Source organism: Canis lupus, chromosome 2, assembly GCF_003254725.2.
Source record: "Canis lupus dingo isolate Sandy chromosome 2, ASM325472v2, whole genome shotgun sequence".
In the NCBI taxonomy this organism is placed as follows: Eukaryota; Metazoa; Chordata; class Mammalia; order Carnivora; family Canidae; genus Canis; species Canis lupus.
In genome coordinates this window covers 42,928,922-42,943,628 of record NC_064244.1, presented here as the reverse complement: position 1 = coordinate 42,943,628, position 14,707 = coordinate 42,928,922, and the positions used below count along the sequence as shown (strand labels likewise).

General features: G+C 34.8%; 1 protein-coding gene across 6 annotated transcripts in view; it reads right to left on the bottom strand.

The window, feature by feature from the left end:
* The window catches only part of GPBP1 (GC-rich promoter binding protein 1), a 72,729-nt gene that overhangs the window by 2,618 nt on the left and 55,404 nt on the right, over positions 1-14,707 (bottom strand). For all 6 annotated transcript variants that reach the window (XM_049102834.1, XM_025448388.3, XM_035713548.2 and 3 more), the window contains 5 exons: positions 13,799-13,983; positions 13,058-13,195; positions 11,158-11,325; positions 10,531-10,718; positions 3,845-3,947 (listed from right to left, as the gene is read on the bottom strand). In XM_049102834.1, coding sequence (XP_048958791.1) covers positions 3,845-3,947; positions 10,531-10,718; positions 11,158-11,325; positions 13,058-13,195; positions 13,799-13,983 — 782 coding nt within the window. The remainder of the gene's footprint in view (positions 1-3,844; positions 3,948-10,530; positions 10,719-11,157; positions 11,326-13,057; positions 13,196-13,798; positions 13,984-14,707) is intronic.

The window sequence follows — 14,707 nt, the reverse complement described above, 5'->3', positions numbered from 1 at the left end:
CATGCAGGGAGCCTGATGTGGGACCTGATCCCAGGACTCTAGGGTTATGCCCTGAGCCAAAGGCAGAGGCTTAACCACTGAGACATCCAGGCGTCCCATAAGTAAGATCTTTAAAAAAAAAAAACTAAATCTTTTCTCTGTTTTCTCTAAATGTCTGCATTGTCCCCACAAACATCTAACTTATTAGCAAGTTTTTTAAAAGCCTCCTAAGAACCAGCTCCTCCTGTATTCCTCTTTTGTTATGATACAATTATCAGTACATAGGTTGAAAAATTTCAAAATCCTGCTGATTCTATTTCAGATTTTAGTTTCATCAAGACTATTTTTTACTACCATTTCTCTACTTTAGGCCCTCATTTATCCTTCCTCTAATTATTACAATATATTTCCCAAGTAATCATTCTGATTTTGGTCTTCCAACGTACACTTTAGACTACACCTGTACTTATGTACAAACAATTGTTTCACACCCCTTAAAACAAATACCCAGCACACTGGCTCTCTCTCCTGCCTTCATCTTAAATATTATGAAAACCATCACATTCTGCTTTATATGGGAATCCATCTACCCGCTCAAAATGTCACTCTATGACAGGGGCTCATTTATGTAAAAGTCCATAGTATCTTGGGTGAAATTTTAAAAAGGGAGTTTGAAATCAGATTCTTCTGTTATCAGATAAAATATAAATTCTTTTATATATATATATAAAAGAATATATATATTTATATATACATATATAAATCTCAAGCCCTAATAATTTTCAGGTGTCTATGCCAAATGATATGTCACCATTAATATGAACATATCAATGTCCTTATCATTTGTTTAGAAAAAATTCGACATTATACTTACATACCATTGCTTTCCAACATACAGAATGCACAAAATTTTTATATTACTCAGTAGGATTTTATCCACCTGCCCCAGTTATCACAAAGTTGAAAGCCAACTATATTGATCGGACAGTATTTTGTTCCTTGAACTACTACCTTATGGTAATTGTACGGGGTGGCTTTCTCTTGACGGCTTTCTCCACATTCAGAACGAACTGTTTAAACAGATCCACAAACTGGTAAATCCATAAAATGGACTATTACTCACCAAACATGGGTGAGTTTCAAAAAACATGAAAGCAGCCAAATCTAAGACTATACAGTGCTTGGTTCAATTACTAAAACATTCCAGAGGCTAATTATGGTGACAGAAAACAAATAAATGTCTGCCAGGGACTGGAGCTGAAAGTAAAAGAACTGAATGCTAAGGGGCATAATGCATCTGTCATCTGTCAAAACTCATCCAACTGTATACATAAAGTCAATGTTTTTATGTAAAATATACAGTACAATAAACAAGACAAAAAATCCTTGTAACTATTACCTATCAGCTTTACAATCCTGTTATGAAAAATAACTAAAAACTTTTCAAGGGACACCTGGGTGGCTCAGCGATTTAGCGCCTGCCTTTGGCCCAGGACGGGATCCTGGAGTCCCTGGATCAAGTCCCACATTGGGCTACTTGTGAGAAGACTGCTTCTCCCTCTGCCTATGTCTCGGCCTCTCCCTGTTTCTCATGAATAAACAGATATTTAAAAAAATAACTTCTGAATAAAAACTTTAAACTGGGAAGGCAATACGAAATTGGAAAAGAAGTAAAATTATCTGTTCAAAGATGACATGACCGTATATGTAGAACACCCTAAAGATTCCACATAAAAACTGAGAACAAATATGGTAAATATGCACATTATAAGAAATAACTTAACCAAAAGAGGCCAAAAATTCCTTCAATGCAAACTACAAATCATTGCTGAAAAAATTTTCAAAGCACCAATAAATGTAAAAGAGTCCACACTCCTAGATTAAAAGACTTTTTACTAGGATGAGAATGTTACATCCAAAGCAATCTATAGATTAAAATGCAACCTATAATCTTTTTTTTTAATTTTATTCTTATTTTTATTTATTTATGATAGTCACAGAGAGAGAGAGAGAGAGAGAGAGAGAGAGAGAGAGAGAGAGAGGCAGAGACACAGGCAGAGGGAGAAGCAGGCTCCATGCACTGGGAGCCTGATGTGGGATTCGATCCCAGGTCTCCAGGATCGCGCCCTGGGCCAAAGGCAGGCGCCAAACCGCTGCGCCGCCCAGGGATCCCGCAACCTATAATCTATATTTAATCTAGATTAAAAATGTATAACCCCTATCAAAATCCCAAAGCTATCTGCTGCAGAAATAGAAAAGCCCATCCTGAAATTCATATTCAATTTGAATTCTCAAGGGATTCCAAACAGCCAAAATAATCTTTAAAAACAAGTAAGTTGGAAGTTCCATGCTTCCTGATTTCTAAACTTCTTTCAGAGTTGGAGTCATCAAGACAATGTGGTACTGGTTTAAAAAACAAAACAGAAAAGACCAATGGATTAGAAAACCAAAATAAACCCTTACATATATGGTTGATCCTTGAACAACCCAAGGATTAAGGGCACCAACCTGCCCTCTCCCACCCAGTGGAGTAGAAAATCCATGTATTACTTCTGACTCCTCCAAAACTTAACTGCTGAGAGTCTACTGTTAACTAGGAAGCCCTATAGATAACAAAAAGATTGTATGCTATACAGTATTCTTACAATAAGGGTAAAAAAAAAAAAAAAAAGAAAAGAAAATGTTAAGATAATCGTAAGAGAAAAATATATGTAGAGTATCGCAAAAAAAAAAAAAAATCTGCATCTAAGTAGACTCATGCAATTGAAACCTGTGTTCTTCAAGGAGCAACTTCATACTCAAATTATTTTTGACAAAGTTTTCAGAGATATAACCCAAAAAAATGAAGGTAAGTCCTTACAACACAAACAAAAACTAACTCAAAATGGATCAAACACTTAAACCTAAGAACCAAAACTAGAGAACAGAGAAGAAAACATAGGGCAAAAGCTTCACGACATTGAAGTTTGGCAATGATTTCTGGAATATGACAATAATAGGAGTAGGAACTAAGGAAAAAAATAGTTAAGTTGGATCCAAAACTTAAAGCTTTTATGCATCAAAGAATACAATCAAAAGAGTAAAAAGGCAACCTACCAAATGTGAGAAAATACTGTAATTCATGTAGGAGTTAAGAGCCACAATATATATAGAAGTACCACAATTCAACACCTGATTAAAAAATGGGCCAAGTACTTGAATAAACTTTCTCCAAAGAGGATATACAAATGGCAAGTTCAAGAAAAATGCTCAAACACCTATTTAATTAACTAATACTGAAGAGCAAATCAAAACCATAATCAAATACCTACTTAGCAACCATTAGGATAGCAATTCTCAATCAATCAATTCCTGAGCACAACTGATGAGAATGTAAAATGGTACGGGTACTGTGGAAAAACAGTATGGTGGTTCCTCAAAAAGTTAAACACGACCATATGACCTAGCAATTTCATTTTTTTTCACATTTAAAATTTTTTTTATTTCAGCAATTCTATCAAACATTTCCTAACACTCTTTCAAAAAAGAAACTATGGAGACAAAAAACAAGAGGATTCAGAACACAAAATATTCTTATGCAAGGAAAGGGTGAAGACAGTGGTGCTTTTTACTTATCCCCATACTATTAAAAAAAAAAAAAAAGGCTGGACATGACAAATCATAGACATTTTATACTAATTTCTAAGCAATGTAGACAAATGCAATTTAAAACAAATTCAATTCTGACCTATACTGTGATGTCTAATAAACTCCTAAATAGAAAGGTATAAAATCTCTCTTCTCTTAAAAAATGCTTAGTATAGTATGTCATTCTGATTAAGGAAAGGCAATTTAAAGTGAATTTTTATGATCCAGGTCTTCTCACCTGTTCACTAATAACTTGGAATTCTCTCATTTCATCCTCAGTTAAGGGAGCACATGTTTCATCATTCTCACTGTCTTCTTGCCAGCCCATCTCCTTTAACAATCTGAAAAGGAGTCAGGAAAACAGGTTAATTTATAGCTTCACCCAAGTAGAATAATTCCATTTACACTGTAAGAAAACACCATCCAGATCCATTATAAAGTCCTCAAAACACATAAAAAAGAACTTACTATACGCTTTCAATCTTTTTTAAAATGAACAGGTAAAATTAAAGCCCAATAAACTGTTAGGAAGATCAGAATGAACTGTGTGCGACTGTTTTAACTTTGTCCTCAGAGGTTCTCTAGGCTGGAAATTTAGGAAAGGGTCTCTAGCCCAGAAACTTAAAAATAAAACAAAAACTGCTAAATTCTTATACAGAAAGTAAAAGCAGTATTTCTTCTTCTTCTTTTTTTTTAATATCACCACAATCTACCATATTCTTAGCTACTCATTAAGTTTTTTTTACTTTGGAAAGAAAAAGTTGAGCTATCTTACCCCTACCTTGCATTTTATAGTTGGTATCACCTCTTACGTACATGCCAATCATCAACCTCAACATATATTTCAATGTGAAAGGGGCACTATGTTCTACAGTAGCAGACCACTTTTTTAAAAGCTCTTCCGATGAAGAGATCTAAGTAAAATAATTAATATGGTTATTCTCTTTTCCTTCCAATTTTTATTTATTATTTTTTAAAGATTTTATTTATTTATTCATAGAGATACACAGAGAAAGAGAGAGACACAGGCAGAGGGAAAAGCAGGCTCCATACAAGGAGCCCGATGTGGGTCTCGATCCCGGGTCCCCAGGATCACACCCCTGGCTGCAGGTTGCGCTAAACCACTGTGCCACTGGGGCTGCCCTCCTTCCAATTTTTAAAAAGAATATTTCCATCTAAGGCACAGTGAGCTTTAAAAAAATAAGTAACAGGGAGCCAATGACTTTTCTCCAGTCAGGCAAATATGAAAACCAGCCACAGCTGATGCATCTGACTCAACTATTTCAAAGTTTCTTACATAGCCACATGTACTGTATTGGTCCATGTTGGTTTTTTAATATTTTGTTACTCTATTTATACCTAACTCATCTCTTAACTTGAACCAGCCACAAGGGTCTTGTACCTTTTCAAATAATCTCAGTATCAGTGCTCAGAGAATCTGAGCACTGATTTAACGTAACACCCATATTTTACACATAATCAAGATCAGGTAAAATAACTTGCTTACTTGATGGCAAAGAAGCAAACAGAATTCTAGTCTTCTCTTTCCAAGTTAGTATAAATGTCCAATCTCACCTTCCCCCTTCCCTCCAGAAGGTGTAACTATTAACTGTTTCTGGAAGAGCTTTCAAAACAAATGCTTTGCCCTACAGTTAGGAATATACTGTGACAGTGATCTACGCCTTTCCTTTTTTGTTAGTGTTTCTCCTCATTCCCTCAAACTATTACACCAATTACATCTTACACTTTGACTATCACCCTTACATCTTATACTTTCACAATAACTAGCCTCTGCTAAGTGTTTCTAATGGCTTCCCAATTCCTAAAGAATAAACTCCTTAACTTCATGACCACAAATTCAAATTTCTTACATTAGAAAAAGTATAGATTTAGAAGCAGAGTACTTGGGTCCCAATTCCTATTCTATCACAAATAGGTATATAAGCCAAAGGCAAATTCCTTCACTTCCCTGAGCTAATTCTTCATCTGAAGCAATCAAGGAGTTTGCAAAGATCTCCAAGGCCCTGCCTTTTCAATGTTATCTCTAATTCCAGTAAGGACTACACACTCCTTCAAGATACTTCACTCACTGCCCCTTAAGTATGTATTCAACCCTAAATATCCTTTCACATCCCCTTCCTGTCCTATTATTGTCTCATCTTTAAAGATTTAATTTAGCTCTGAATTACTCTTTCTGACTGGTACTCAAGCCATGAGATCTATCCCAAACTCCCTTGAATTTCTCTGGCACTCATTTGATGCTTACCTACTCCCCACCCTTAACATTCAAACTATCCTCACTATCGTGATGAAATATTGAAACTTGACAAGAAAACTAATAATAACGTGTTTTTTGTATATGTTTCGTATTTTTCATTTTGTATTTTAGTTTACACATACGAACTAAGAATTGTTATCCCTGAGAACTTTATCACTGACGCCTGATTTGTTAAATTCAACCAATGTAAATACTTAATATGCACATAAAGTTTATGGAAATTTGAAGCCATGGAAAAGAAGTATCACTCCACCATTTTCAGAGAAATAAAACTCATAATCTGAAAGAAGCCATTAACTTTGTTACCTCAAAATATATATTAATGTGTTTCTGTGGAATACTTCTAAACATACACTATACACCAAGCAGAAAAAACTCAAACTAAGAAATTTAAGTTAAAATGCTTCCAAAGTAGTAGCACATTTACTTCCTTTTTTATTGACTTGAGATCTTTTTTAGCATGTACAACATTTCCACAAAATAATATAAGGACTTCAAAAAAAAATAAAAAGGACGATGACGTACAAAGTGAAATATTCATTCAGGTAGTCATCACTGTTAATCTCGTTATGCACTATGGGTTCCCTACCAACCCCCTAGAGTTTATCCCAATTTTGGAACTTCTCTTCTTGCTCTATGTGGCTTAGTTCTGAATTCCTATTCTCTCCATTTTCTCCCATTAGTAGTCACCTGAAGAAGATCACACTCTGTTGAGGTATAGAATGGCAAATCTCTCTTCCCCGCATCTTCATGAATCAAGCAAGAAAACACCAAAATGCTTTCTACATTACTATGTCTGCAGATGAAGAACTAATAAAGTTAAATCATTCATTATAGGTACTGGAGTGAGTATTTTCTATGTAACTGTGTGGCTCAACTTCCTTTTGCTACAAAATACTGCAGGCAAATACAAAAACAAAAAAGATACTAAGTTCCAACTTTACCATTAAGTTTCAACTTTTACTACAGTCTTAACACAGTTTCTACAGGTAAAAAATTTATCTTTATTCTTTTATTGCCTATGCTGTATCTCCTTTATTTTATTTTTTTAAGATTTCATTTATTGATTCATGAGTGAGAGAGTGGCAGAGACACAGGCAGGGAGAGAAGCAGGCTCCCTATGAGGAGCCTGATGCGGAACTTGATCCCGGGACCCCGGAGTCACACCCTGAGCTGAAGGCAGACGCTCAACTGCTGAGCCATTCAGGCGTCCCTCCTTTAATTTTTTTTTTAAAGATTTTATTCATTTATTCATGGGAGACACAGAAAAAGAGAGAGAGGCAGAGACACAGGCAGAGGGAGAAGCAGGCTCCACGCAGGGAGCCCGACATGGGACTTGATCCTGGGTCCCCAGGATCATGGCCTGGGCCAAAGGCAGGCGCTAAACTGCTGAGCCACCCAGGGATACCCTGTATCTCCTTTTAAAAGGTAATTCCTCTTTTACTATAATCATTAGAACATCTGGGTTTGTATAATTTCTTTTCTCTGCACAGGACTTAACTGTCAGACTAAAAATATTTAAATGACTATTGGTGAGACTGGGAACTGGAAAAACATCTTCAAGTAAAATCTGATTATTTTAATTACGTGTGCCATTTGACCATTTAACTTCATTCCTAGTAGTCTGTTTTATACACATTTATACATATGTTTAAGGATATATAAATACAAGGATGTTCACACCAGAACTATCTGGGTTTTTTTTTTAAGATTTTATATATCTGAGAGAGAGAGAGAGAGAGAGAGAGAGAGCGCGCACACAAGCACGGAGAGGGGCAGAGGGAGAGACAATTTCAAGGAAACTCCATGCTAAGCACAAAACTCAAGGAGCTTGACCTCACAATCCTGAGATCATGACCTAAGCCAAAATCAAGAGTCAGACACTGAACCAACTGAGGCACCCAGGTGCCTCACAGCAGCATTATTTGTAAAAAAACAAACAAAAGTACAGGGAGAGATCCCAAATTAATAGGTAAACAAGTTTCATGAATTATATTCATACTACAGAACCGTAGCTCCAAATGAGATATATAAGATGGTCTACTAGAATAATGGGGGGGAAATACCAAAATGTCTACCTCTGCCTATCTTTTTAAAAAGGAATTAGTGTTTACCATTTTCTGCACTGTATGACACTGCAGCCATTACTTGGCCTACGATCAGAGTTACAAGTCAGTAACTACAGCATGAAGTAAAAGGGAATTCTACCCTTTGGGTGGGAATAAAAAGTATGGTTACTGATCCATTCATACTAAATGCATAGAAACAAAATACAGTTTGCCCGAATAAGTAAATTTATAGATATTACCTAGTTAAGTTAGCTCAAATTAATCTAGTTTAACTCTCAGCAAATGAACATTCACATTTATCACCCACCCAATAAATTATTTTAGGCAAAAAGAAGTTCAAGTTAGTATAGGAAGATTACAAAATTAAAACAAATGCCTGTATTCTCATATATAATAGTTACAGCTACATTTAAAAAGGGCAGGACATCATTTGGTAAAGGGGAGCAAAAACCGTTATGGAGATAAAGAATAATGTATGAATTGGACCTGAAAGACAAAGACTTAAAGAGGTCTTTAATCTAAATATTTTAAAAGTTATTCTACGGTAGGTATAGCTTACATCCCCACTGTCTTAGAATTAAATAAAGTTCTAGGAGAAATGGCATTAAACTAAACAGAAAGTCAAGTCAACCACCGAGGCTGTTAACATATACATATCACTCCACACTGAGCCTGGTCCTAAACAATGTAAAAATTTTTTAACAGAAGAACAACTCAATTTACATAAGGCAATTACAGAGTGATATGTGACAATATAACTACACATATCAGCATTTTATTGCTTTAGTAGTTACACTGAAAAACTGCATAAATATGTATGGGAAAAAGCCTATAAAAATGAAAACTACAGGGCCACCTGGGTGGCTCAGTTGGTTAAATGTCTGCCTTTGGCTCAGATCATGATCTTAGGGTCCTGGGATCAAGGTCCCCATGGGTTCCCTGCTCAGTGGGGAGTCTGCTTCTCTCTCCCCCTCTGCTACCCCCACCACCATCACTTAAGCTCTCTCTCAAATAAAATCTGTAATAGAAAAAAAATGAAGATTACAGACTGAATAGTAATCTAATACTAGTAGACATAGTAGAGAGGTAAGTTTTGGTGCCATCATTTCTCCCTTCATGGTGTTGGTAATTCAATCAGTTGAAGTATATTTCTGTACCACAATTTAAGCTTCAATAAAAATCTGCTTAATTAAAACGACAAAAAAAATCAGAAGGAATTAAGCTTTAGTCCATAAATGCCTCATTTACTAATGTTGAACTACGTGGTTTATTTCAAGACCATATGAAGGGTAAGTCATTTATTTCTTAAAAAATACCTGCTATTATCTTACCTAGGGAATCATAGGAGGAAAAAAAAAACCTAAAAGTTCACACTAGACTTCAATACTCTTCAATTCTTAGACTACTAAATCACTTAAGACTTCACTATTTAAAAAGTGTTTAAAAACTGCAATAATGGAAGCATAAAGTGCTCTTGAAAGCCTGCAATAAAAAAATAAATCACATAGTGAGACAACTGGATATCCATATGGAAAAGGATGAATTTGGACCTCTATACTTCGAACATTCACAAAATGTGCAAAACAGAATAAAAGGGGGAAAAATGATAAAATGACTTTATCGAAATTTAAAGTTTTTGCATTTCAAAAGGCACCACTGAAAAAGTGAAAAACTCAGAATGGGGAAAAATATCTGCAAATTATCATGTGATTATGGACCTATATTCAAAATACATACAGAATTCTTACAATCAGTAAGACAAATAATACAATTTAATAATGGACAAAGAATTTCAATAGGTATTTCTTCACAGAAGACATACAAATGGCGAACAAGTACTTGAAAAGATACTCAACACAAACAACATTAGAGTGGTTAAGTAAGAATATGGAGAAACTGGAACCTTCATATGTTGTTAATAAGAATGTAAAATGGTATAGTCATTTTAGAAAATAGTTTGAAGTCTCAAAATGTTGAGCTTATGTCCCAGCAATTCCACTCCTGTAACTACCCACACCCAAAATGCCAAAAACATGTCCATACAAAAACGTGTACAGGAATTTTCAGATAGTAAGTACCATTATCCTGAATACTCATCAAGTACAAACAACTCAATACCCAACAAAACTGATGAACAAAATGTGACAGAGCCATATCGCATACTTGTCACTAAAGATACACAAAATAGTGACACAAGATACAACATGAATCTTGAAAGCATTATGCTAAGTGAAAGAAGCCAGGCATAAAACACCAATATATGATTCTATTTATATCCAGCAAAGGCAAAACTATCAAGAAAGTAGATTAGTAATTGCCCAGGACATAGAGGAAAAATGAGAAATTAAATGCAAATGAGCACAGGGCTTCTTCTAGGGGGGACAGAAATGCTGTAAAATCAGAATGTGATGTCAGTTGCACAGCTCTGAATGTATCAAAAATCATGTAACTCTACATGTAAGATGGAGGGAATTTGGTAAACAGTTCAAAAAAACTTCAAATAAGTCACAATTCTATAATAATATCAAAACCCTGGATGTAAAAAATGCTAAGAAAAAAGTAAAAATGAACACTAACCTGTGTTCTGCCTCAAGTGAACTTGAAAGAACATCAGTTTGTGGGAAGGTTGAAGACCGAATGATCTGCTGGGAAATTACTGAGGCATTGCCATTCTCCTGTGGAATTTCATTTTCATCAAAATTTCGGTTTATATCCCTTTCTTGATGAGTACTATTGCTGTTATGCAAGTTAAATGAATCATCATCCTGATTTGTAGGAAGTTAAAAAAGAAAAAGGAGTTAGAGATTACATCTGTTGAAAACTTTAATAGATTCCAGATAATACATAAATATTATAGTCATTAAATTTAGGAGATATTCTCAGAAAATATAAAAGTAAGCTGTGAAGAATACCCACAGTTTTCTGACTCTATGTCTTCACATTTATTCAACAAAGGCAAATCAAAAGGATGAAGGCAGGCAAGACAGAAAATACAAAACAAAACATTATTTCTGCACAGCAACAACAGAACGAGAAAAATCTACTTCAGAAAAGAAGTCCTTCTTTATACATATAGTAAACTAGCTTGCTTTCAGGGAGATGACTATTTTGATTAAAGTTTATTCAAAGGTCTTGAATGATATCTGACCAAATATTCCAATGACATGTTAATGTCAAACCAAGAGTTACTGCTAGTTCAATTACCTTCTCTGAGCCAGCATGACTTTCATCTTCATGTTCCTCTTCTACTCTGTCCCTTTTCAACGCTTTCAAAAATTCACTCTTCTTATCAGTGCGCATACGTGTCAGTTTGGTTAGACGAGGCTGCTGATTAAGTTTGTCAACAGGTGAAGAGGAATTTGAGCGATTACACTAAGAAAAAATTCAGAAATAGTAATAAATACAGAGACAAAGAATATCAATATAAAGTTTAACTACTACAACTTCCTATTTCACCCTATTCACAATACAAAATTGATTTTAAAGCCTATTTCCCTCTATACTTGTATAAGTTTATCCCACTGAATAAGTAAACAAAAGAATTTTTTTTAATTCTTTTTTTTTTTTTAATCCCATAAAACAATTAAGGTCTGGCACTACTAACAACCACTGTTCTTTTTTTTTTTTTTTTTTTTTTTTAATTTTTTATTTATTTATGATAGTCACAGAGAGAGAGAGAGAGAGGCAGAGACACAGGCAGAGGGAGAAGCAGGCTCCATGCACCGGGAGCCCGACGTGGGATTCGATCCCGGGTCTCCAGGATCACTCCCTGGGCCAAAGGCAGGCGCCAAACCGCTGCGCCACCCAGGGATCCCACAACCACTGTTCTAAATTGAGAGTTTAAATAATTTCGTAAAATCCATTCTAAAGCTACTTAAATATGCCTATAATACATATTGGAGTGGTTTTTAAAACTGTGTCCCATAGAGTTCTAAGGTCCTAATAACTCCAATAAGATCTATTTTATAATTATATACACACAGATACAGAGTTTATCAAGTAGGATTTCATGAAGGAAAATGTTTGTGGTAGGGCTGGAAGGAGGTGGGGGGGATATGTACTAGAGTCCTTTTTTTTATTTTGTTTTGACAGTGGAACACAGTAGAAAACAATGTTAAAACTCCATGTTAGAGATTTTTATCTATGGAAAACTACCATAATGCCAAAGTGTTGGCAATAAATGTCTATAGACTATAAGGAATCTAAGCCATAATACCAACTGAGAATGCTGGTCCTTTCATCCCAGTTCTAAATTTCTATTACTAAAAACCAGTAAAATGAGGGGCTATGATGTTCCAATACAATACACAGAGCAATTTCCAGTGTAGCAACATAGAAACAAATGCCTTTGACCCTGAACTCATCATGGAACTCCCTGATCTAGAAGCTTCAGAAACTTGGTCAAATGACAAAAAAAAAATACTTAAGCTACCAAAAGCAGCCAAAGTCCATAAAATAATAATATGCATTCTTCCTCTTCTCCTCCTCTCTGGCCCCTTGAGTGTTAACACTAATCATCCCCAAAGGAAGATTATATAATACAAATCCTCCTTTTTTAGTCAAGGTTCAATCTTAGAGCATAGTGTAACTCTATCACATATGGCAAAATTGCAATTGTCATCATTCTTTTCTTAAAAATTTTTACTTATAGCTGATTGGTAACTAGGTATTTCTATTAGTTTCTCTACATTTTAAGATACTTGGGGATTTTGTTTAAAAATACTTAAATTGGCGATCCCTGGATGGCTCAGTGGTTTAATGCCTGCCTTCAGCCCAGGGCATGATCCTGGAGTCCTGGGATTGAGTCCCACATCAGGCTCCCCTGCATGGAGTCTGCTTCTCCCTCTGCCTGTGTCTCTGCCTCTCATGAATAAATAAATAAAACCTTTTAAAAATTAAATAAGTAAAAATACTTAAATTATTCTTAAAGTGCAAAAATGATTAGCATTAGCAAGAGCTAAGTTTTTGAATCAAGTATTCTGAAAACACTGAAATATCTCATTTAAATGTACTCATTTAATGTATCTATGCCCTTTGCTCAGTTAATTGAATTATCATGATTAAGATATGTTGCATTCCTCAGGAATAATTTTAAATGACATACCTCTTTCACTGAAGTTGTTGATGGAGTAAAATTCTTGGCAGTTGATTTAAAAGCATTGAAGTTGCCAACACCATATGTAGACTCATGAGGGAAAGTCCCAACTTTATTTTCTTTAGTTTGGCTTTTCCATTGTGTGGGCTAAAGAAAAATATTCAAGTATTAATATGCATCGAAAACAGATCATCTGGAACATAGAGAAAAAGTGAACTCTATAAAATAAAGATGACTACTATGAGACTCATAAAGACAATCATTTTTGTAATGTATCTTAATCATTCCTACTTATTTCTCTTTCTACAAATCAAACCAAAGCTTCATATTCAGATAAAAATATCTGACTACTATGCTATTTTTTCAAAGTTCTATTAATCTAAAGTTAGATTTACTTTGCCTACTATCAAGAAAATACAAGTAGGAGCTCCAAAAACCTAAAAGTGAACACCAAGGAAACAGCACTATATATTATTAAGCAAATATATCATAGATCCATCTGGGAAAACAAAATTTTAGATTTCACTTGCTATTAAAAGAAGATAAAACATACATGGACAAACACACACAGCATCTAAAAGATAATTAAAATTAATGACATACAGTGAGCCAAGTCTTTGCACTTAAAAGTCAGTACCCACCAACAACCCCCACCCCCACACTTTGGTGTAAAATTTTTAACATTCTTTTCCTGAAGTAACTTAATTGGTACCAACTTAAAACTTGCATTTTTAAAAATGTAGAACTTACTTTTGTAGGTGGAGCAGCAGGTTTAGGGACTAAGCCTTTATAAACACTTGGACCAGTCCCATTCTTAACTGGCTGTGACTGAAGATTTCCTACCACTGGGAATCCAGATAGCTGTAAGTCTTTTGTATTACCTTTCTTAATGACCAGCATCCTTGGAGCTCTAGATTTAGGATTCGGAGGATACTCTGCATAAATAAAGCACGAGCAAGGGTTACATACAGTTTATATTTTAGCAAAAAATTAAACCACCAAAAAAGCAGCATATTCCAAACCTAGATTATGTTTAAGAATAATAGCTGCTTCCAGGGTAAAATAATTAAGTTATATAAGCATGAGCTATATAAGCTATAAGCGTGAGCTTCCTGCTTCAAAAATAAAGCTACAACATAATTAAAAATATAGCAAGAATTGAGCAATGTCAAGTAATACAGATGATTTCAGCTCACTAGTGGCCTAGAATGTTAACTATGACCAATTCAAGATTAACTTATACTCTTAGCATATTTTTAATTTTTTTAAATGCAAACTTCACCCTAATTGCACCTAATGCTCAGAATATAGAGTACATTTTATTTTTGCCTTCTCCTTAAAAAGACATTTTTCCTAACCCATTCTCATTCTTTTTATCTCACTTAAAAAGTTATCACCAATAAACAAAGAACTATATAGTTCCCTTATTTTTAAATTTCTCCCTGAAGTTATGACTAGCAGAAAACAGGATTCTATTTCACAATACCAAGTCAAATACTCATTGCCCATCTAACTACAATGAAGGCATTATATATACTACAGGGCTAAGAACTCAATCGTTCTGAAGATAGTACTAGCAACAACAACTGGAAAGCTTTCTTCTCAAGACCAACTGCAGTTGTTAAAACATGAAAAAAACTGAGTTTAGTTTCTACACAC